This window comes from Kryptolebias marmoratus, linkage group LG2 (genome assembly GCF_001649575.2).
Source record: "Kryptolebias marmoratus isolate JLee-2015 linkage group LG2, ASM164957v2, whole genome shotgun sequence".
In the NCBI taxonomy this organism is placed as follows: domain Eukaryota; kingdom Metazoa; phylum Chordata; class Actinopteri; order Cyprinodontiformes; family Rivulidae; genus Kryptolebias; species Kryptolebias marmoratus.
Genome location: NC_051431.1, coordinates 29,157,208 through 29,178,337, shown reverse-complemented (window position 1 = coordinate 29,178,337; position 21,130 = coordinate 29,157,208). Strand labels below are relative to the sequence as shown.

Below are 21,130 nucleotides of genomic sequence, written 5' to 3'. Positions count from 1 at the left end.
GCTTACACTGCTGTTCTAAAGACAATTACTTGTTGGTTTAAGGATAAACTAACATCCTCCTCCTCAAAGTCAGGGAGGGGACATCACCTTAAACTCCTGGGACACAATCTTCTTTGACTGCATCTCAGCAGTCACGTGAATTTACATCATAGATCATGTCACTTCTCTTTGTTTTAAATGTCGAGGATACTTCCTGTTTGTACTCTTTATGACTGATAATGGTGTTAGGATGAACACTGAAATGTTTTGTAACACTTAAAAAAGAAATTATAGCCCAGTGTTTATGATTTAATTGTTTTTAAATGTCCAGAGACAGTTTTTTTTTTGTCTGTTTGTTTGGAAGAATATTGACCCTGCACATAGTCTTCACATTAGACCAACTTAGGTTAAATGGTTTTATGAGTCTGAGTTAAATGTATGTGTTAATGTTGAAGTCACTGTGACCAGGTTAGTAAAAGTAATGCTGTCCTTTGGATGTCCTTCAGTCTGATGTTCTGGACTGACTGGGGAGACCGAGCAGCTGGTGTTTACAGAAGCTACATGGACGGAACAAATGTGTCCTGCATCGTCTCAGAAGGTGTCCGCTGGCCCAACGGTATCACAGCTGATGAGCACTGGCTATACTGGACCGAAGCCTTCAGCGACCGCATCGAGAGGGCCGACTTCATGGGGGATCAGAGGAGCATTCTCGTTGAAGGACTACCTCATCCATACGCCATAGCTGTCTTTAAGGTAGGATAGTAATAAAGTCTGTTATTAAATAAAGTTCTGCAGATATCTTATCTTGACTATTTGTAAAATAAATGTCTGGAGTAGGTTTAAACTGTTACGTTCTTGGCTGGAATGTTGGTTTCAGAATGACCTATACTGGGACGACTGGTCAAAAATGGGAATTTTCAAAGCTTCAAAGGCTGGATCTCAAGGCAACGAGCTGATTGTTGGCAGACTAACTGGGGTCATGGACTTGAAGATCTTTTATAAGGGGAAGAACAGAGGTGAGGAGCATTGTCTACACTTGGACAAAGCTGTGTGTCCACGTTGCCTGTCATAATTTGTTAGATCAGATTTTCTTCTGGGCCCCCCCTATGGATTACAATAAAATCTCCCCCCCCCCCAAAAAAAAATAAATAAATAAAATAAATAAATAAAATAAAATCAACTGGGCACACATATTGTTCAACCAGACACAAACCTATACACATATTTTGTTTTCAAACTCAACTGAAGTTTATTTCACACTTCAGGTTGCAACAAAACAAACTACAAACCATCTTTACAGTGCAACACTTTTCTGTAACTGTTTTTTTTATTTTATTTAGTTCAATACTGTAGAAGAGTATTATTTGCTGTCAGTGTTATTTCAAACATATTTCTTTTTTTTATTTGTAACAATATTCAATTTTGCTATCATCAATACATTTAAAAAAAGCCTCTGTGCAAAATGGGGTTAAATACCTGTCCCCGTCAAAAACCTGTCCATCATGCATAGTCGGGCACTGTTTTTTGTTTTTCTTTTACTCATCCATCTCGTGCCCCCCCTGTAATGGCACTGCGCCCCCCTAGGGGGCACGCCCCACGGTTTGGGAACCACTGTGTTAGATCATCTTTGGTCTTTCTCTTTGTCCCACCAGGACATAACGCCTGTGCAGACCAGCCATGCCGTCTGCTGTGCCTGCCTCAGCCAGGCCACAGGTACACCTGTGTTTGCCCAGATGGCATCCCAATGATATCCATGCCTGATGGGGAGGTGAAGTGCCAGTGTCCTTCTGGCTACCAGCTTCAAAACAAAACCTGCATCAAGAACGGTGAGACAGAGTACATTATGCATGAACCCCCGCTGCTCTGGGTCTGGGATCTATGATCGTCACAAAGGGGACAGAGGGCTTAATTAGAATTTGCATGTGATTCTTTTGTTTCTCTTGTCAGATTACAGCTGTTTGCCCAACCAGTACAGCTGCTCCAATGGTCGCTGCATCAGCAGCATCTGGAAGTGCGACAGCGACAATGACTGTGGAGACATGAGTGATGAACAGGAGTGTCGTGAGTATCCAGCCGCAGAGCTTCTCTTTCAGTGCAAACAAAATAAATCAACTGTCAGTACAAAAAGGAACTCTGCTCTTTCTTCACTTCCACATCTGTTTGCAGCCACCACAACTTGTGATCCATCCAACCAGTTTCGCTGCGTGGCCTCGGGCTCCTGCATCCCACTGGCCTTCAAATGTGACAATGAAGATGACTGTGGAGACAACAGTGATGAGGAGCACTGTGGTAAGAGGTGCTGCATGGTGTCTGGTTGTCAGTCCTCCCAGCATCTGTGTGTTGAAGGCGCTAACAGACTGTTGCATTCATTCTCTGAAGCGTGTTGTTAAAAATCTGGCATAGCGCTCGCAAGACTTTTATTCTAGCATTTTATAAAAAGAGGAGTGATTTTTTAAATGTTTGATAAGTCATTAAAATATCCAAATTTGAACAATTAATACATTTGTTGGGATTTTTTGTTTGTTTGGTTTTTTTTTTCCACCACTGGAACCATGTGGTAACACACTGCTAACACTACCACAAAGTAGTGGTAATATGCTGAGATGTTTCTGAAATTATTCAAGACGGGTGCTCTGTTCAGCACAGCTGCCAAAAACAACTGACGTGGTCCCACATCTGTTTCTGCCATCATAGTTTTATTTGAAAAGAATTACAAATTGGAAACTGTCCTCAGGTGAACTGCACTATATCTGCCAGAACACGGGCAAACATCTCCACACTGATCCATTGGACTGATGAAAATGAAAGAACACGAAATATTGTCGGCTTGCAGAATTAGAAGCAGCATACATGTGTGTGCTGCAAGTCAAGTCAAATGAAGTCAAGGCAAACATATTTATCTAGCACTTTTCAGCAACAAGGCAGTTAAAGTCCTTTACAACATGAAAACACAAAAATACAGAGTCATTGTGAAAACACACACAACAATATAACAAGCTAAACTAAATTTATCTAAAACGAGCTAAGATAATCTAAATAAGACACAAAAGTACAGAGTAAAAGTAACATGAAAACACATGCAATAATATAAAAAGCTAAACTGGAAGCCTCTGCTCTGTCAGGTGTTTGTTTCACCACATGTCTGTATCCCAGCCATGTGAAGATGGCCATTTCAAGCAAAAATGTGAAACAGGCAATGGTCCCAAAACATAAAGCAGTTAGGTAAATAAAAAAAATAAAAGATGAATTTGATAATGTTTGGATCAGTATTGCTTTCTCTCACATATGTTTAGATTTTTTGTGTTCACAATTACATTACATTAGTTCAACTCAGCTTAGGTCATTGTTTTTAAGTTGTAGGAAACTGTTTTCTTTTTTGTGTGCTGGCACTTGTGCTATTTCAAGTACCACTGAATGAGTAAACAACAAACAACACACATTGTGAAAAGCCTGAATTGCAACTCGGTCTTCTCATATGTATTGTATGGGCATGAGGGGGAGATGAATTATTAAATAATAAGTGACTAATTATCAACAAATTAAAATATTATTAACTGAACAGTAAGATTTTTTTATCCACCCCTCTGTTTTTGTTGAACTAATATTCGACGAACATACAGGTGGAACTTGAGACAATCGTGGACAGAAATATATATATATTTTTTTTTTCTTAATTATCACAGCAGCAGGTTCAGTCATATTGCCTGAACAGGAGCAAAAGTAACAGCTTCTATACAGTAGTTTGTTTGTTTTTTTTTTTCCTCTTGCAGTCACACTTTCACTGACTTTACTTTACATTCATCCCTCAGAGACTCATCAGTGCGGCCCTGGAGAGTTTACGTGTGCACGAGGTGTTTGCATTCGGGAGGCGTGGCACTGTGACGGCGACAACGACTGCAGAGACTGGTCAGACGAAGCCAACTGCACAGGTTCTAACACACTGCCTCATTATGGCAACACACAGTAACTACAATTTTCCTAAAAAAACATTATTGTTTCGAGTTTATTTAATGTCCAACGAAGTATGTCTTCCCTTTAACATCCCGCATGACAAAAAGTGAGAAAGTGTTAAAACTTTAAATGTGAAATCAAAGCAGTGCTGCTAGCATAAAGAGCAGGTTGCAGATCCAGACTTCTGTTTGTGTAGAACTTGTTTAACCAGTGTCTCCCTGCCTTTGCTCTTTTTGTTTGACCCCAGTGGGTCACCATACATGTGAGCCCAGCAGCTTCCAGTGTCACACGGGTCACTGCATACCACTGCGTTGGAAGTGCGACGGCGATGATGACTGTCAAGATAATTCTGATGAAGATTCTCAATATTGTGGCAAGTTGACACGACTCACTGTTGTTGACAGTATTAACAATTGTTTCAGTTCAGAACAAACTTGTTAATGAGCATTGTTGATTCTAATAGCAGATGAGTTGTTATGGAAAAATAAAATTTGAGAGCTAAACTATTGACTTTTCCACAATTTGTCACGTTACAACTACAAACTTTAGAGTACTTTACTGGGATTTTCTGTGACAGACCAACACAAAGTGGTGCATATTTATGGCAGTACGTTGGAGTAGAGACGCTGAATACAAATTTCAGATTTTTATTTGTAAACCTTTTGAAAACCATTTGTCATTTTCCTTCCACTTCACAATTATGCACTATTTTGTGTTGTTTTATCTCATAAATCCCAGAAAATTACTTTGACGTATGTGGTTGTAAAGTGACAAAATGTGGAAAAGTTCAAGGCCTATGAATTTGTTTATATAGGCCTGTATATATTGATATGGAGCCAACATTGCACTTTCTGCATTGTGTTTGGTCAGAATTAGTCTTAGTCTTTTGTTTGTTTGTTCTTTTTTTTTTTTTTACCATTACAGCTGAAAAAGAGACAGCTCTGAGCATGTCAGCTTCTCCACCCGCAATGGAAAAATCACTAATGAAAATATAAAATAAAAATGTTGCTGTTACCCTTCTGGCTATATAATATATATATTTTTTTTTTGTTTTTGCCATCAACCATTCTTTATTTGTTTAGAATACACTTTCTGGTGTCATGAACATGAACATTTATTTGTGTTTTCAGAGGGAACCCACTGCAAAGGTTTCCTCTGCTCCAACAGCACCTGCCTGCCAGCTGCAGCTCACTGCAACGGCATCCAGGAGTGTCCTGATGGTGCTGATGAACTCAGCTGTGGTGAGGGACCGAACACTGGGCTGCAGTTCACTCTCAAACAACACGCTTCAACTTTCTAGTTGTGTAGGATCTGATTCAACATTCACACTATTGTTTTCCAATTTTTTTTTTTTTTTTTGCAGTGGAACTACTTCTGCATACTTTGTTCTATTTTAGCCAAGTATTCAGCTCATTCATGAGATGGGTGCTATGACTTCTGGGTTTTGTAACTTTTAAACTCTTTGAATCATTGAACTTTATTTACAAATGTTTTCCACATAGGAAACTTTTTTAGGTTTTAAGTTTATGTTCTATTTTTGTCTTCTTGTGCTACTTTTCATTTCTAGCAATTGTTCTGATACATTTTTCATTTAGCTTCTTTTAGTTTTTTGCTGGCCTTTTGTTACTTTTAGCTAACCTTTTTCTACTTAAGTTTTTAGCTAGTCTTTTTTACAATTAGTTTTAGCTAACATTTTACTGATTTTACCTAGCCCTTTTCTACTTTTAGCTTCTACTTAGTCATATGTCCCATGTCAAAAATCATTTAAACCAAACAGAGTATTTCAAGTTGTTTGAAGCCCGCTGTGCGAGCTTGATGTTTAAAAATATGTTTGAGTGATTTTACCTTTTTGTTGGGTATGTTTCCCCCACAGACCCATTGTGTACTCGCTACATGGAGTTTGTTTGTAAGAACCGAGCCCAGTGTCTGTTCCAGTCTCTGGTCTGTGATGGGATCAAACACTGTGAAGATGGGTCTGATGAGGATGTGGAGTATGCTGGATGTGGTGAGCAACAGTCACACACTTTATTAGGACAGCAAATACATTAGAATTGGGATCTACTTTTTGGGTGAACCAACTAGGTACAGGGCCTTTATGATAACCCTGAACAAAAATACCAGTTTCACAGTATTAAAACAAAAATGTATCGCATGATTAATTTGCTTTTATTTAAAAAAGAAATGCAAATACTATTACAAGTGTGGTCTAAATAATACTACATATTGCTATAAAAGTACCTGAAGGTTTAATGTAGTATTTCGTAATATAAATATGTAGTCATTTTACCTTTAATGCACAGACACACAAACTGATGAGTATGCCTTCATAACACTGAGAGACACATCAAAGCCTAATATGCTATGTAAATAACTGTAATGTAAAACTGTTGATGGTATAAAGGTCTAGGTATGGCTCCTCTGGCTGTCTGTGTGTGTTTGATTTCAGAAAGAGTGTACAAATAGCTGACATCTGTTTTGTAATGAGAAAAAGAAGCATGACATCTTATTAAAAGGCACTGAAACCACAAAAAACAGCATGACAAAAAAAAAATGATGGCACCATGTTCTTTTAACACCTTCAAGCCAGAAAGTGGCCCGTTCTAAACCCACACTAGACTTCAACACTTCATTCATATATAAGTGGTTGTGTAATTCCCCACAAAATGGGTCATTCCTATTTCAACAATGACATTTCAACAAGTATCAAGAGGTGATAGTAACATTAATTTTGGACAACATAAGTATTCAGAAATGTTTACTTTGAGGGTTAAAAATGGGTGAGAGAAAGTTGTGAGAAAATTGTTTAAACCTTTTTGTCAGTATTATTCTGTTAATAGCTTCCATTTCTGTCCAGAGTTTGATCTACAGTATGTTCTCTTCTGATTACCCTGCTGTAATATATTCCGAATCAATTTTCTTTTTGAAGTTTGTGTTTTATGTTAATGAAAATCTCTGATCTATGGTAGCTATCTTCAGATATATGGTTCCTGAATTTGACATAAACAAAGAAAAGGTGGGACAGTAATCTCCTTGTGTATTTCCTGTCAGCCACGCCTTCTGAATTTGGCAAAGTGTGTGACGCCTACACCTTCCAGTGTGCCAATGGAGTGTGTGTGAGCCTGGAGTGGAAATGTGACGGAATGGATGACTGTGGGGATTACTCTGATGAAGCCAACTGTGGTGAGAAGGAAAGACTTTTATTTCTGAAATGTGAAGAAGTGTAGTTCCTCTGACTCCATAACAGCCGATTCTTCCTCTTCCACACCTCAGCCGCTGCCACTGACGTCCCAGGCTGCTCCAGATATTTCCAGTATGAATGCAGGAACGGGCGCTGCATCCCAACGTGGTGGAAGTGTGATGGAGAGAACGACTGTGGTGACTGGTCAGATGAGGCCCAGTGCACAGGTATGAGCCCCCATCAAACTTGTTGTTTGCTTTTTTCTCTGTTTTTCCTCACCAACTGTAGCACATAAACCTGTCTGTTTTTTTCTTTTTGCATTGAATTAACATGTAACTTGTTCATTGCAGGTGGAGTTACCCCTCACAATGTGACACCTGGCCCTACTACCTGTGCTCCCAACCGTTTCCATTGTGGATCTGGAGCTTGTATCATAAACACCTGGGTGTGTGATGGATATGCCGACTGTCCTGACGGCAGCGATGAGCTTGGATGTCCAACAGGTTCGAACTTTTAATGAATGAGGTTTCTACTGAAAAAAAACCCAACAAAACAAAACAGTAATTTAGCCCGTATGTTTGATGATCAAACCTAGCTGGTTCTTTTTTGTTAAATATAGTCTAGTCAGTCTTGAAAGATTACTGAAGCTGAAAACTGACTGACATCAGTGCTAAGCAGCATCCTATGACATGTCACCTCGCGCTAATAGGAACAGTTATATATATATATATATATATATATATATATATATATATATATATAAACTTTAGGACTAAAGGGGTTAACAACCTGAAGGCAACATTACAGATGTCCAGGACATCTACAAATATCTACAAAGAGTAAGGTCCTCTGAAGAGCCAGCTGAATTACAAGTACAAAGTCCAAGCTATTAACACATATGCAATGACAGTTATCGGATACCCTGCTGGTATAATAGTATAGTAATAATAAATATATATATAATATAGATCCTGGAGTAAATCAGGAAGAAAGCCCCCAATGATTATCTGCTGAGTGAATGTCTCAGGCAGCAGAAACCCAATGTGGAAGAGAAGAAAGAGGAACTATCATGGAAAGACAAGCCCTTGCACAACATGTACTCCCAGCAGATTGAGGAAGTGGCTGATATCAACAAGTCCTACTAGTGGCTAGAAAGGGCTGGACTGACGGACAGCACAGAGGAACTATTCATGGCAGCACAAGAGCAACAGAGGCCGGGGTCTATCATACCAGGCAGGACCCAAGATGCAGGCTGTGTAAAGATGCCCCTTGGACAGTCCAGCACATAATAGCGGGATGCAAGATGCAGGCAGGCAAAACATACGTGGAACGCCATAACCAAGTAGCTGGAATAGTGTACAGGAACATCTGTACCGAGTATGGACTGGAAGTCCCACAGTCAAAGTGGGAGACTTCGCCTAAGGTGGTGGAGAAGGACAGGGCTAAGATACTGTGGGACTTCCAGATACAGACTGACAAACAGGTGATGGCTGACCAACCGGACATTGTGGTGATAGATAAGATACAGAAGAAAGCAGTGAAGGAACATGAAAAGCTGGAGAAATACCAAGAGCTGAAAGAGGAAATAGAGAAGTTATGTAAAGTCATGGCCTCAGTGGTACCAGTGATCAATGGAGCACTCAGGGCTGTGATCCCCAAACTGGAAGAATGGCTCCAACGGATTCCAGGAACAACCCTTGAGATCTCTGTCCAGAAGGGTCAAGTCCTAGGAACAGATACGATTCTGCATAGAACCCTGGTAGAGGATCCCAGCTTGAATTGAAAATGGAACCACCCATGTTGAAAAATAGGGCAGGATGGGATTTTTACCCCAATTCTGGAAACTTTAGGTTGCTGTGCTAAATGTAAATAGAAACAAAATGCAATAATTTTCAAATCTCATAAACCCATATACTATTCACAATAGAATACAGTAAAAATATCAACTCAGGGTAACAAAAGGCTGTAAGAGTAAAAAATAAACAGTTTTAATAAGAAACAGCTGGAGGAGCATTTTGCAACTAAATAGGTTAAGTGGCAATGGAGTAAGAGCAAGAGGACTGAGGGAAAAAAGCATTTTAGAGATGCTGAATCTCCTAATAGTAAAGATGGGCAGAGGTTTACCAGACGTGTACAGTCAGGAACTCCGGTTTCCTCCTACAGTTCAAAACCATGCATGTTAGGTGCAGCCAGGTTAAGGGGCGTCTTACTAAAGAATTAAAAAAAAATAGTTGTGAGTGTTTTACAGCACCTTGTTCAGCATCAGTGTGTACTGGCCTTAAATAAATGCATAAAAGTGATGACTGACATTCCTCACTTCTTATGACAACAGCTAATAACTCCGTGATGCTGACCCCAGTACCCACCCAGGCCCCTCCTCCATCACCTGGTCGTTGTACTCGTGGTCAGTTCCAGTGTCGCCAACCCCCCCACTGCATCCCCGAGTGGCTGCACTGTGATGGCCAGCTCAATTGTGAGGATGGCTCTGATGAAGCTCGCTGCCGTAAGTCTCCAAAGCTACAAGCCATTTCTGTTAGTATCTCATCAACAGAGTGAACATATTTATGACCGTTCAGGTGTATTAGGTTTAGAGCGTTTAGCTAAAGTCTCAATGTTTCTGCATCTCCCAGTGGGTGATGTGAATTATAACTGGTTCCACATCTCTGTAACAAGACCTGATATCTTCAGAACACAGTAGTTCAGTTACAATATTAATTTCAGAGAAGAATCAGCTCAGTACATTTTTCATTAGAACATGAGAATAAGAAAAGCTGTAAAACATAGTACAATCATTGAAGGTTTAAGGATTCAACCATTTCTTTTCTGCTTACTTATTTAGCTCAGTCTGTTTCATTGTCTAAAAATACTTAAAATGCTATTATTATTTAATTTAGTTTGTACATTTTTTTTATTTTACTTTTGAGGGATCAATTTGTTGTGACTAAACTTAATTGCTAATAATAAAGGTCTCAGATATTCATCTTATTCTGTATGTCTATACACACACACATATATATATGTGTGTGTGTGTGTAAAACATTAATTATACCATTTATTCAAAGAGCCTTGTTTGTCTGCAGCCACCCGTGAGCCCCTGCTGTGTGTTAACGGGACTCGTTGCTCTGACGGTGAAGCCTGTGTTCTGGACAACGAGAGGTGTGATGGTTTCCTAGACTGCTCAGACCACAGCGATGAGGACAGCTGCACCTGTAGGTGTTCTGCGTTTAATGTAACACTTTGAGTCTTAAAGTTACACAAGAATCTGGTATGATGTCCACTTTGTAAGGTTGATTGATTGTGTAAAACTGTCTTGTGCTTCCATCTACTGTTTGGTATTATGTAGTGCTCCATTTGTTTAAAGGGGACCTATTATGCTTCCTTGAACAAGTCAGGATAGGTCTGTGGGCTGTACAGAACATTTTCATTACATTTAATACACAAAATCATCCTCAGATATTGAGATTTCACCTGATCAGTTCTGCCTGTGTTGAGCTCATTTCAGAATGAGCGGTTTTAGGGCTACGTCACTTATATGCAAATCTGCTCCACATTTATATAATTATTAATTCACAAAAAAAGAAGAATAAAATAAGGCCAGGATCAGCCTGGCCAGCAGCAGCAGGGTCAATTTAGTCAGGTGCCTCCTCCTCCATCAGGCGGACCCCTGTTCTTCTCTCCTCCATCTCCTCTTCCAAGCCCACAGCCTTGCCGGAAGTAACGGTGGACAGGCGCCAAGTTTTCCTGCGAGGCTTTGTGTGTGTGACTGTTTTTACTGAGTCTAAACGACGTTTCATACGAGGAGGTGGGGGCTTGGAAATTTTATCAATGGTCCAAACCCCAACTGGTAGCAGGTCGGGACACTGGCAATCAGCGGCCTGAAACCCAAAAGGTGTCTGGACGGCCACCTGGTAAAAAACTGTTTTCTTTTTTTTTTCTTTTTCCAACTTTTCTTCTCTTTTAATAACATAGTTCTAATGTTAGTTAAGACAAACCTGCCGTGATTTTAACAGAGATGTGTTTCTGGAACAGATGAGCAGTTTTAACTACAACTTTCTTTGGCATTATCACCGGGACATTGCCATCAAGAATAAAATGAAGCCACACAGCTCTGTTCTCTGTGACTGGGAGAACATGCATGGACACATGTTCTATATTGCGGCCAACAACAAAACATTTTCCTTTTCCAGCAGACATTGTTCAGCAGTAAAACCAGCAGAACAAATGTTATGGTCTTCTTGTAATGAAGTGGGTGGAGCTCCACTTGGGTTGCTAGGTGAGGGGCTGGGCTCAGCTTGAGGTTGCTAGATAACAAGAATTGTGATGCAACAATCCTGAGGTTTTTGAAACAGTTTGTTTTGCAGACACCAGAAAAAATGTACTTATTGTCAAAAAACAGTTGGGGGGTTTGTTGTTTTTTTTTGCGCTTGGACTGTTTCTAGAATCAGCAGATACCCAAATGGAAGTACACAAACATGCATAAGTGAATTTTGTATAATATGTCCCCTTTAAAAGTGAGTGGCTGCTGATCAGTTTGTCCTTTTTCTAAATTGTATGAAACCATATTTTAATCACAATGGAACACAGTAAACAGATCAAAGGTTTAAACAAAGAAATTGTACCATTTTTCTTTTTTCTGATTTTCTTTTTTTTTTGAAAGGTAATGTTGAATTTTATGCAGCAACATATCTCAAAAATATTGGGATAGAGTTGACAAAAGACTATAAAAGTAAGTGATATAATTCATATTGTCATCAGAACATTTTAAGTATCTGGAGAAATCTGAGTTCAAAGGTCAAGGCTGAAAGTCAATATGAATGCCCGTGATCTTCGGGCCCTCAGGGACCTCTGCAATAAAAACGGGTCTGAACAACATCTGCTTCCATCCATTAAAAACCCCCAGGAAAAAAAAGAGCCAGGAATGCAAAACAGCTAAAGTCTTACAAGAATGGAACAACATTTATTTACAAAAAATTCCAATAACTGCCCTCCTCAAATTCAAAATTACAATTTTTCAATTAAAACGGTACAATTTCTTAGTTTAAACATTTGATGTTTACTGTGTTCCATTTTAAATCCAATTTGGTTTAAAAGATTTGCAGATCTTTGCAATTTATTTATATTTACATTCAACACAATGTCCCAATTTTTTTTTTAAATTGAAGTTGTAAAAACGGTACAGCTTTGGTCAGAAAAGCCTTATCTACATTACAGGACTGATTTTAGAGAGTCTGACAGAGCAGTACACCTCCACAGTGTTATCATATTTCAGTTTCTGTAATGACACTGTGACAACAAAGAAAAAACATCCTAGTGTTCCATAACCAGAAGTCTTGGTTAAATAACAGTCTGTGAGAGTATTGCTCAGAGCTCCGGATGCAGACTTTAGATCCAGATATCAAAACGCCTATAGGGAGGCAAGGGCTTTCAAATTGCAAAACATGCAGTACAAAACATAAAGAGAACGATAATAATAATAATAATAATAATAATAATGCATTATTTTTGGACCCTTAATACAAATACTAAGTGACCAAAGCTGCAAAGGTACAATTTTGTGAAGGAATAAATTGACCTGGAGCTTAACGAGTTAGTTCAAACATCAAAATCTACTCTCTTCCTTTCTCTCCCAGCTGATACTCTTGCCTACAAAGTCCAGAACCTCCAGTGGACTCCAGACTTCTCAGGTGCCATCACACTGACCTGGGCCCGTCCCAAAAACCTCCCCCTGAACTCCTGCTACTTCCTCATCTACTACAGGTGGGCTTAGTTATATGATCAGGCCACAATTTTCTCAACATATGTTACCTGTCACCTGCGTTAACAATGTTTTGCCAGCATTAGAGTTGATATGACCCGTTCTGCCTGATGCTCTGTTGACTGTTCCAACATCTTCATGTGTTCAGGCTTGTGGGCACCCAGCAGTGGACCACCATGGAGACCCACAGCAACAAAACCAGCTACAAACTCACTGTGCTAAAGCCAGACACCACTTACCATGTGAAGGTGCTCACACAGTGCCTCAGAAAGCTGCACAGGACCAACGAGATGATCACAGTCAGGACGCCTGAGGGATGTGAGTATCACATGCTCTACCTTCACCTATAGATTAGGACCTATTTGGTTTAGTACTTATGCTGTCTGGTTCAGTCTGTCTAGGAAAAAAATCAGACTAAATCAAGACTTTTTCTGAGGTTTATGTTTATTATTTAACAAACCAAAAAAATGATTAGCAGGGTTTTTTTTAGTTTGTTTTTTTCAGTTCACTTATTGTCATTTTATGTCTCATCAATGATGAATATTTGTGTATTGATGTGGTGCAGACTCTGATCCTCCCAGGAACCTGCAGCTGACTCCTGATAATGTTGAGGACGGCACAGTAAAGGTTTCCTGGAACCCTCCTGACAACAAACATGGTTTGATAAGAGAGTACATTGTGAGTGCTTATTTATCTTTTGGACTGTTTGTCTGTTTTATTTGGTTGTGTTTACAAAACATCAATTCATTAGTTCATAGTCTGAACAGCAAATCAGCTAAGGTTTTAGTGTTTCACTGACCAACTTCATTGTGTTCAGAATGTAAAAAAATTTTGTAGAATTTGATACCAGAAACACACTCCACAAACAATTCACAATTGTCAGCAGTCGTCGTCTGATACTCACTTTTCACTCACAGGCAGGCCAGTAAAGCACACCCTCAGGGCTTGATTCACTAAAAGTGTGAAGCATGTTGTTTTAGCTACAACTTTTTACACCCTCTACCTGCTCCTTCTTAGCCTTATATTCACAAAGTACAGTTCGAATGATATCCTCAAAAAATGGACAGGGAAAAAGTTTTTTTTACAGTAATGTCAAGGTCTTAACATCACTATCTGCTATTTTTCTAAATTAACAAGGTTTTATATTTCAAATGTAAAACAGCAGCAACTGAATTTCACTCACTTTTGACAATTTATTTGTAAATAAAACAATGTGTACCACTCATTATTATTAAAGGGGATAAATTATACCTTTCCTTTCCTTCACGTTTTGTAAAGCCAACAATGCAGCAGTGTGCTCCTTTGCCACTGTTTTATCTACTGAAACACAATTGCCAATAACTCTCAAGAGGTGCTAAATATTCATGCTAATTGCCTGTTGCAAACAGTGTTGGGTTTTGAAAATTGGTTGCTTTTTGCCACAGCAGTTATTTATATAAATACAAGTGACTTAATTTTAATGTGGTTAAAAAGCATTACCGCATAAAGGCGCTCTTTATTTGTCAGCTCAGTTTGAGATGTATGACTCCTTTTGTTTTTGCTTTGTGAATTAAACAAAACACAATCCAGTTTTGTTCCTTTTTATATGCAGCAATGGTGGCCTTTTACTGATGTAAAGCCTGGAAGGTCTTTTTGGACTGTGGAATCCAGTATATCATTTTTACTTTCTAGTCCAACAAAATATCCTAAAAGATCATCTATTGTCTGAGTAATCTTCCAGAAACCTCACAAATGGTAAAACTATCCATCCATCCATCCACCTTCTTCCACTTATCCGGGGTCGGGTCGTGGGGGTAGCAGCCTAAGCAGGGAGACCCAGACTTCTCTCTCCCAAGCCACTTGGGCCAGCTCCTCCGGGGGAATCCCAAGGCGTTCCCAGGCCAGCCGAGAAACATAGTCCCTCCAGCGTGTCCTGGGTCTTCCTCTGGGCCTCCTCCCGGTGGGACGTGCCCGGAACACCTCACCAGGGAGGCATCCAGGAGGCATCCTAATCAGATGCCCGAGCCACCTCAACTGGCTCCTCTCAACGTGGAGGAGCAGCGGCTCTACTCTGAGTCCCTCCCGGATGACTGAACTTCTCACCCTATCTCTAAGGGAGAGCCCAGACACCCTGCGAAAAAAACTAATTTCAGCCGCTTGTATTCGCGATCTCGTTCTTTTGGTCACTACACAAAGCTCGTGACCATAGATGAGGGTAGGAACGTAGAGCGATCTGTAAAACGAGAGCTTCGCCTTTTGACTCAGCTCTCTCTTCACCATGACAGATCGGTACAGCGCCTGCTTCACTGCAGACGCTGCACCAATCCACCTATCGATCTCCTGCTCCATTTTTCCCTCATTCGTAAACAAGACCCCGAGATACTTAAACTCCTCCACTTGGGGCAGGACATCTTCCCTGACCCGGAGAAGGCACTCTACCCCTTTCTGGCTCAAGACCATGGCCTTGGATTTGGAGCCACTGATCCTCATCCCAGCCGCTTTACACTCGGCTGCGAACCGCCTAGAAATTCTGTCCATTAACGTTATGAACAGAATCGGTGACAAAGGGCAACCTTGGCGGAGTCCAACTCTCACCAGAAACGAGTCCGACTTACTGCCGGCAATGCGGACCAAGCTCTGACACTGGTCATATAGGGACCTAACAGCCCATATCAAAAGGCCCGGTACCCAGTACTCCCGGAGCACGCCCACAGGAATCCCCGAGGGACATGGTCGAACGCCTTCTCCAAGTCCACAAAACACATGTAGACTGGTTGGGTGAACTCCCATGCACCCTCAAGGACCCTGCCGAGGGTGTAGAGTGGTCCAGTGTTCCAAGACCATGACGAAAACCACACTGCTCTTCCTGAATCTGAGGTTCAATTGTCCGACGGACCATCCTCTCCTGAACCCCCGAATAGACCTTACCAGGGAGGCTTAAGAGTGTGATCCCTCTATAGTTGGAACACACTCTCCGGTCCCCCTTTTTAAATAAGGGGACCACCACCCCGGTGCCAATCCAGGGGAACTGCCCCAAATGTCCAGCACCGGAGATTGGAGAGCCCGACCCAAAGTCCCCAGGCTCTGCCTCCTGAATGGAAGACGTGCCGGTAGGATTGAGGAGGTCTTCGAAGTATTCCGCCCACCGACCCACGACATCCCGAGTCGAGGTCAGCAGCACACCACCCCCTCTATAAACAGTGTTGGTGCTGCACTGCTTTCCCCTCCTGAGACGCCGTATGGTGGACCAGAATCGCCTCGAACCCATGAGGAAGTCTTTCTCCATGGCCTCTCTGAACTCCTCCCATGCCTGAGTTTTTGCCTCAGTGACCATCCTAGCCGCATGCCGCTTGGACTGCCGGTACCTGTCAGCTGCTTCTGGAGTCACACAGGCCAAGAAGGCCCGATAGGACTCCTTCTTCAGCCTGACAGCATCCCTCACCGCCGGTGTCCACCAGCGGGTTCTAGGGTTGCCGCTGCGACAGGCACTAACTACTTTGCAGCCACAGCTCCGATAAGCCGCCTCAACAATGGAGGCACGGAACATAGCCCACTCTGGCTTAATGTCCCCCGGAACATGTTCGAAGTTCTCCCGGAGGTGGGAGTTAAAGCTCCGCCTAACAGGAGACTCCGCCAGACATTCCCAACAGACCCTCACAATACATTTGGGTGTGACCAGGTGTGACCGGCATCCTCCCCCACCATCGGAGCCAAGTCACCACCAGGTAGTGGTCAGTTGACAGCTCCGCCCCTCTCTTCACCCGAGTGTCCAAGACATGCAGTCGCAGATCAGATGAAATGACAACAAAGTCGATCATTGAACTGCGACCTAGGGTGTCCTGGTGCCAAGAGCACATATGGATATGTTTGAACATGGTGTTCGTTATGGACAATCCATGACGAGCATAGAAGTCCAACAACAGAACACCGCTCGGGTTCAGATCAGGGGGCCCGGTCCTCCCAACCACACCCCTCCAGGTCACACTGTCATTGCTCATGTGAGCATTGAAGTCACCCAGTAGAACAAGGGAGTCCCCCTCCAAGGACTCCAAAAAGGGTGAGTAATCTGAACTGCTGTTCGGCGCATAGGTACAAACAACAGTCATGACCCGTCCCCCCACACGTAGGCAGAGGGAGGCTACCCTCTTGTAAACCCTAACATACAGGCACCAAGATGGGGGGCAACAAGTATACCCACTCCTTCTCTGCGCCTCTCACTGGGGACAGCTCCAGACTGAAAGAGTGTCCAACCCCTCTCAAGGAGACTGGTTCCAGAGCCAGAACCGTGCGTTGAGGTGAGCCCGACTATTTCTAGCTGAAACCTCTCAACCTCACACACCAGCTCAGGCTCCTTCCCCACCAGAGAGGTGACATTCCATATCCCAAGAGCCAGCTTCTGTAGCCGAGGATCAGACCGCCAAGGTCCCCACCTTCGGCCACCACCCATCCCACATTGCACCCGACCCCTTTGGCCCCTCCTATAGGTGGTGAGCCCATGGGAAGAACATGCAATTTGTATTTTTTTTATTTTTTCAGATTTTTCTTTTAGAAGACCAGTTGAAACATGGACACAGGCTACAGGACTCATATTTATTGTCACTCTTATTGTCTATCTGAAATAAGCTTGTTGTAAAGAAATTTCACCAGCCTCTCTGTTCAGAGTTGATTTTTGACTAAGATAAGTTGTTTTTTTTTTTTAAATTTGTTAGTTGTTTTGTTTTTTTCAAAAAGTTTCCGCTATGACATTCTAGATTTGTTTATAAATTAAGAATACAGTAAAGATGGTCAAAGAAAGTCCTAAAATTGTTTTCTCACATGTGTGTTAAATACTTCTTTAAGCAAAATAGAGATTTGTTCTATGCATTTTAAAAAGCTTTCCAACTTTGTAGTATGTTTTGTTTGTTAATGATACAGTGGTGAAGTTTACTGATGTACTTGTTCTCATTCATCAGCTGTAATTTGCCTTTAACTGTGCATTTGCTTGTTGAAAGGTTGAATATATTGAGGATGCAGGCCTTGACTGGACGTCACATAGATCTTCCATAAACATCACAGAGATCAATGGACTGCAGCCAGACACTCTGTACAAGTTCAGGGTAGGAGACCTAGATGGCTTGACAGAATAAAAACTGACAGAATAGGGTGCAACAAACATGAGTTGTAGTATTATTACTTTCAATAAATCCTGACTGATGTTTCTCAGGTGGCTGCTGTGACGAGTCGAGGTGTTGGAAACTGGACTGAGATCAAATCCATCACTCCCAAAAAAGGTAGACTGATTTTCACCTGTAGCATCAGATTTTCTTTATTCAAAAAGTTGTCCAACGCTGCCATCTAGTGCTATTTACAAAAAAAAAATAATTGGGCTTTAGAACCTCAATGCTCTGTAAAAGCTTCACCTGTGACGCTAAAAATATGAGACTCCGTTTTATTGAAATATGGATTTTCTTGATTTGTTAATTTGTGCACAGAAACATCTGCTATCTTAGAGGAGAGGGTGTAACCATTCGCCCTCTTGTTGGGTTTTAAAGGATTGTCCAGGATACACAAATACAAAACGATTTGACCCCCTTTAGATAGCATCAATAACTGACTTAAAAAATTATGACTTGTCAGAAACCTGCAAGAATGAAACCCAATCACTGAGTAAAGCATATGAGCTCTTTTAAATTCATGCAGACTCAAACCACCCTAGAACAGCAAGAAATAATGTTTAAAGTGAAACCAAGTTAATTTAGCATCTCAGAATGTTGTTTATATGATAAATGAATGAATTGGGCCGAAACTAAGTTTGAATTAATTTCAAATTCTTTAACAATTTTACCCCTTAGCATCAAAGCTAAAATTAAAAAAGAACGCCACTTTATTTTATTTAGCACAATATTAAAAAGCAGAAAGAAAAAGGTTTGCACATTCAGTCGTAAAAGCTCTGCTCATGCCCTAGATATTCTCAGTGACTTCCTGAAAAATATGAATGGTCTAAGTAGGGATATTAAAAAATGAAATCAATACTCAAATTTTAGCTGATACTAAAACTAGTGTCTCATAGAAAATTTTTTGACCTACTGAAAGTATCTATGTGTCATCCAGCTGACTTTTACACAGCACTGTTGTCTCCATTTAGCTTCTCCCCCTTCAGTCGAACACATGAACACAATCTCCAGCAAAAAAACTAACTGATTACTGTTTTACAGGTAGAATCTTTATCAAGGCTACAGATCAGGGCCAGTTATTTGCATTATGTGGCCACTTATCTACAGTTACAACCAGAGCAGTTAGTGGAGTCTGTAAACCTGTAAGCTCATTTGGACAATCATCTTTTTTTAAAGGTCCTCAGGTCTGGACAAGTAAATGACACAATGAGCTGATTTTAGAGTTTTTATTTCTCAGGGGAAACAATGACTGAATTCCAGGAACACTAATGTAAACCAGTGCACTTTATACACCTTATACTGAATGATTTTCTTTTTGAGTATTCCTTTTCTCTCTTGGTATTTTCGTCCATTTTATGTGTTAATTTTAAATATTGCACTCTTCTTAGTTTTACTGCTAGTTTAGGTTGAGTAAAATTTTGTATTAGTAATTTTACAAGTTGAAAGATGTTAAGATCTTAAAGCACCGTTCAAACTGGATGAGAACCTGGTTTGGATTTATTACCTCCTCAAAGAAGGTTATGTTTTCTGTAGCTTCTGTCTGTCTGTCTGTGCTGTCTGTCTATAAGACTACTCAAAACATTATAAATGGATTTCCATGAAATTTTCAGGAAATGTCAAATTTAGCACTGATTAGGGTACTAAAAGACTAGATGGCACATAAAATCAAAAGACTTAAGGACAACTACTGGAGCTGTTGTCAGTAATCAGTATAAACAATACAAAGAACAACTGCTTTCAATACCATGTATTTAGAGGAAAATTAAAGTAAACACCACAAAACACAAAACATACATAGAACCCCAAAAAGCATAAATACAATTATATACACAGTACTGCAGCTAATTTTCCAAGTTAAATGTGCACAATATTTTCAAAACTGCAAAAAACTGTCCCAACTTTCCCCACTAATTGGCGCTGAGCCGCACAATGTCCAACTGACACACACTGAAAACGTCTATGCTTTTATTTGTCCAGCTATTTGAAGGGAAAATGTACAAGTGCAATTTGTTGTCAATGGAGAAAAGATGAAAAGTGATCCGTGTGTCTGTATAGTGAGATGGAGGGGGAAATGCGTACAGACTGTCACAGCCTCCTGCCAGACCAGCATGGAGGGGTTTGCAGGTTCTCCTGGCTCCCAGACAGATATCAGAAGCTCGCCATCCTTAAATCCTGAAAGGGTCACATGGCCTGCATTAAAATAAACAAGACCAGTAAATTACCAGACTGCTAGTTAACTAGACTTTCTTCAATGGTTGTGTACACAAATCAAATGCAGTTATATCCATAAATCCATATACAGTACCTTTTTAGACCAAATAGAGATATTTGAATTCAACTTATTATATTAAACTCATATATATTGAGTTTAATAGGTTGAATCAAGTAACAACTGGCTTCAAATGCCAGCCAAACAATTAGTATTGGCTACAACCACCATCATGCTGAACAACCAATAAACAAACATTTCAGTCACTACTCACCAATTCTTTTCTCAGTTCAGTGCATGACAACTTCATGGGTCCAAGCTCACTGGTTGTTCAGATCTAAATGATATTTATATTGTGAGTGTTAGAATGCATAAAAATTATAAAGGGATGAAACTAATTGTTTGGGAGTACAAACTTGTAGCAGCTTTGTCTCCAGCTCTCCCCCTCACATCTGACTGAGGAAAGCTGGAGCAGGCCTATACCACCACTCCAGACACAGTGATTGGCTGAATGCATTATGTGATTGACTGCCATTCTAACAAGTGGTACTGCATCGGGAGCAGAAAAGGTGTGCTTAAGGGCAGATTTTACCTTGGCTACACAAACATGTTACAAGGAACAAGTGATTCAATTTTAGTGGTGATCTGGTCAAAGTTCAAGATCAAAGGTCAAGATCACAAATGAGCCCGTGCTCTAACTCTGCAACTTTATAAAAGGGGTGTTAAACTCCACAGATGGACACTTCATGGGTCAACGGTAATCACTGTTGATTTCAAGGTGACTGGGTCAAAGGTCAAGGTCATAGACGACCTAGTTCTCTAACTATGCAACAGTGTAATGTAGGAATGTCAAACTGCACAGCTGGACACGTCATGGGTCAAAGATGATGCCTGTTGATTTTAAGGTTCATGAGGTCAAAGGTCAA

At 40.7% G+C, this 21,130-nt stretch overlaps 1 protein-coding gene and 1 long non-coding RNA gene across 2 annotated transcripts in view; one reads left to right on the top strand and one right to left on the bottom strand.

Annotated features, from left to right (window-relative positions):
- Positions 1 to 21,130, top strand: part of sorl1 (sortilin-related receptor, L(DLR class) A repeats containing) — a 137,599-nt gene that overhangs the window by 101,294 nt on the left and 15,175 nt on the right. The window contains exons 20-38 of the mRNA XM_017436024.3: positions 486 to 732; positions 857 to 995; positions 1,632 to 1,805; positions 1,927 to 2,040; positions 2,146 to 2,268; positions 3,789 to 3,908; positions 4,178 to 4,303; positions 5,061 to 5,171; positions 5,804 to 5,935; positions 6,979 to 7,110; positions 7,201 to 7,335; positions 7,459 to 7,611; positions 9,441 to 9,611; positions 10,189 to 10,317; positions 12,739 to 12,865; positions 13,012 to 13,181; positions 13,429 to 13,541; positions 17,834 to 17,938; positions 18,046 to 18,112. Coding sequence (XP_017291513.3) covers positions 486 to 732; positions 857 to 995; positions 1,632 to 1,805; positions 1,927 to 2,040; positions 2,146 to 2,268; positions 3,789 to 3,908; positions 4,178 to 4,303; positions 5,061 to 5,171; positions 5,804 to 5,935; positions 6,979 to 7,110; positions 7,201 to 7,335; positions 7,459 to 7,611; positions 9,441 to 9,611; positions 10,189 to 10,317; positions 12,739 to 12,865; positions 13,012 to 13,181; positions 13,429 to 13,541; positions 17,834 to 17,938; positions 18,046 to 18,112 — 2,588 coding nt within the window. The remainder of the gene's footprint in view (positions 1 to 485; positions 733 to 856; positions 996 to 1,631; positions 1,806 to 1,926; positions 2,041 to 2,145; positions 2,269 to 3,788; positions 3,909 to 4,177; positions 4,304 to 5,060; positions 5,172 to 5,803; positions 5,936 to 6,978; positions 7,111 to 7,200; positions 7,336 to 7,458; positions 7,612 to 9,440; positions 9,612 to 10,188; positions 10,318 to 12,738; positions 12,866 to 13,011; positions 13,182 to 13,428; positions 13,542 to 17,833; positions 17,939 to 18,045; positions 18,113 to 21,130) is intronic.
- LOC112451389 lies at positions 20,080 to 20,641 on the bottom strand. The gene is made up of 3 exons (XR_003040209.2): positions 20,621 to 20,641; positions 20,479 to 20,541; positions 20,080 to 20,185 (listed from the first exon to the last, which is right to left on the bottom strand). It is a non-coding gene; the product is annotated as an uncharacterized LOC112451389 (long non-coding RNA).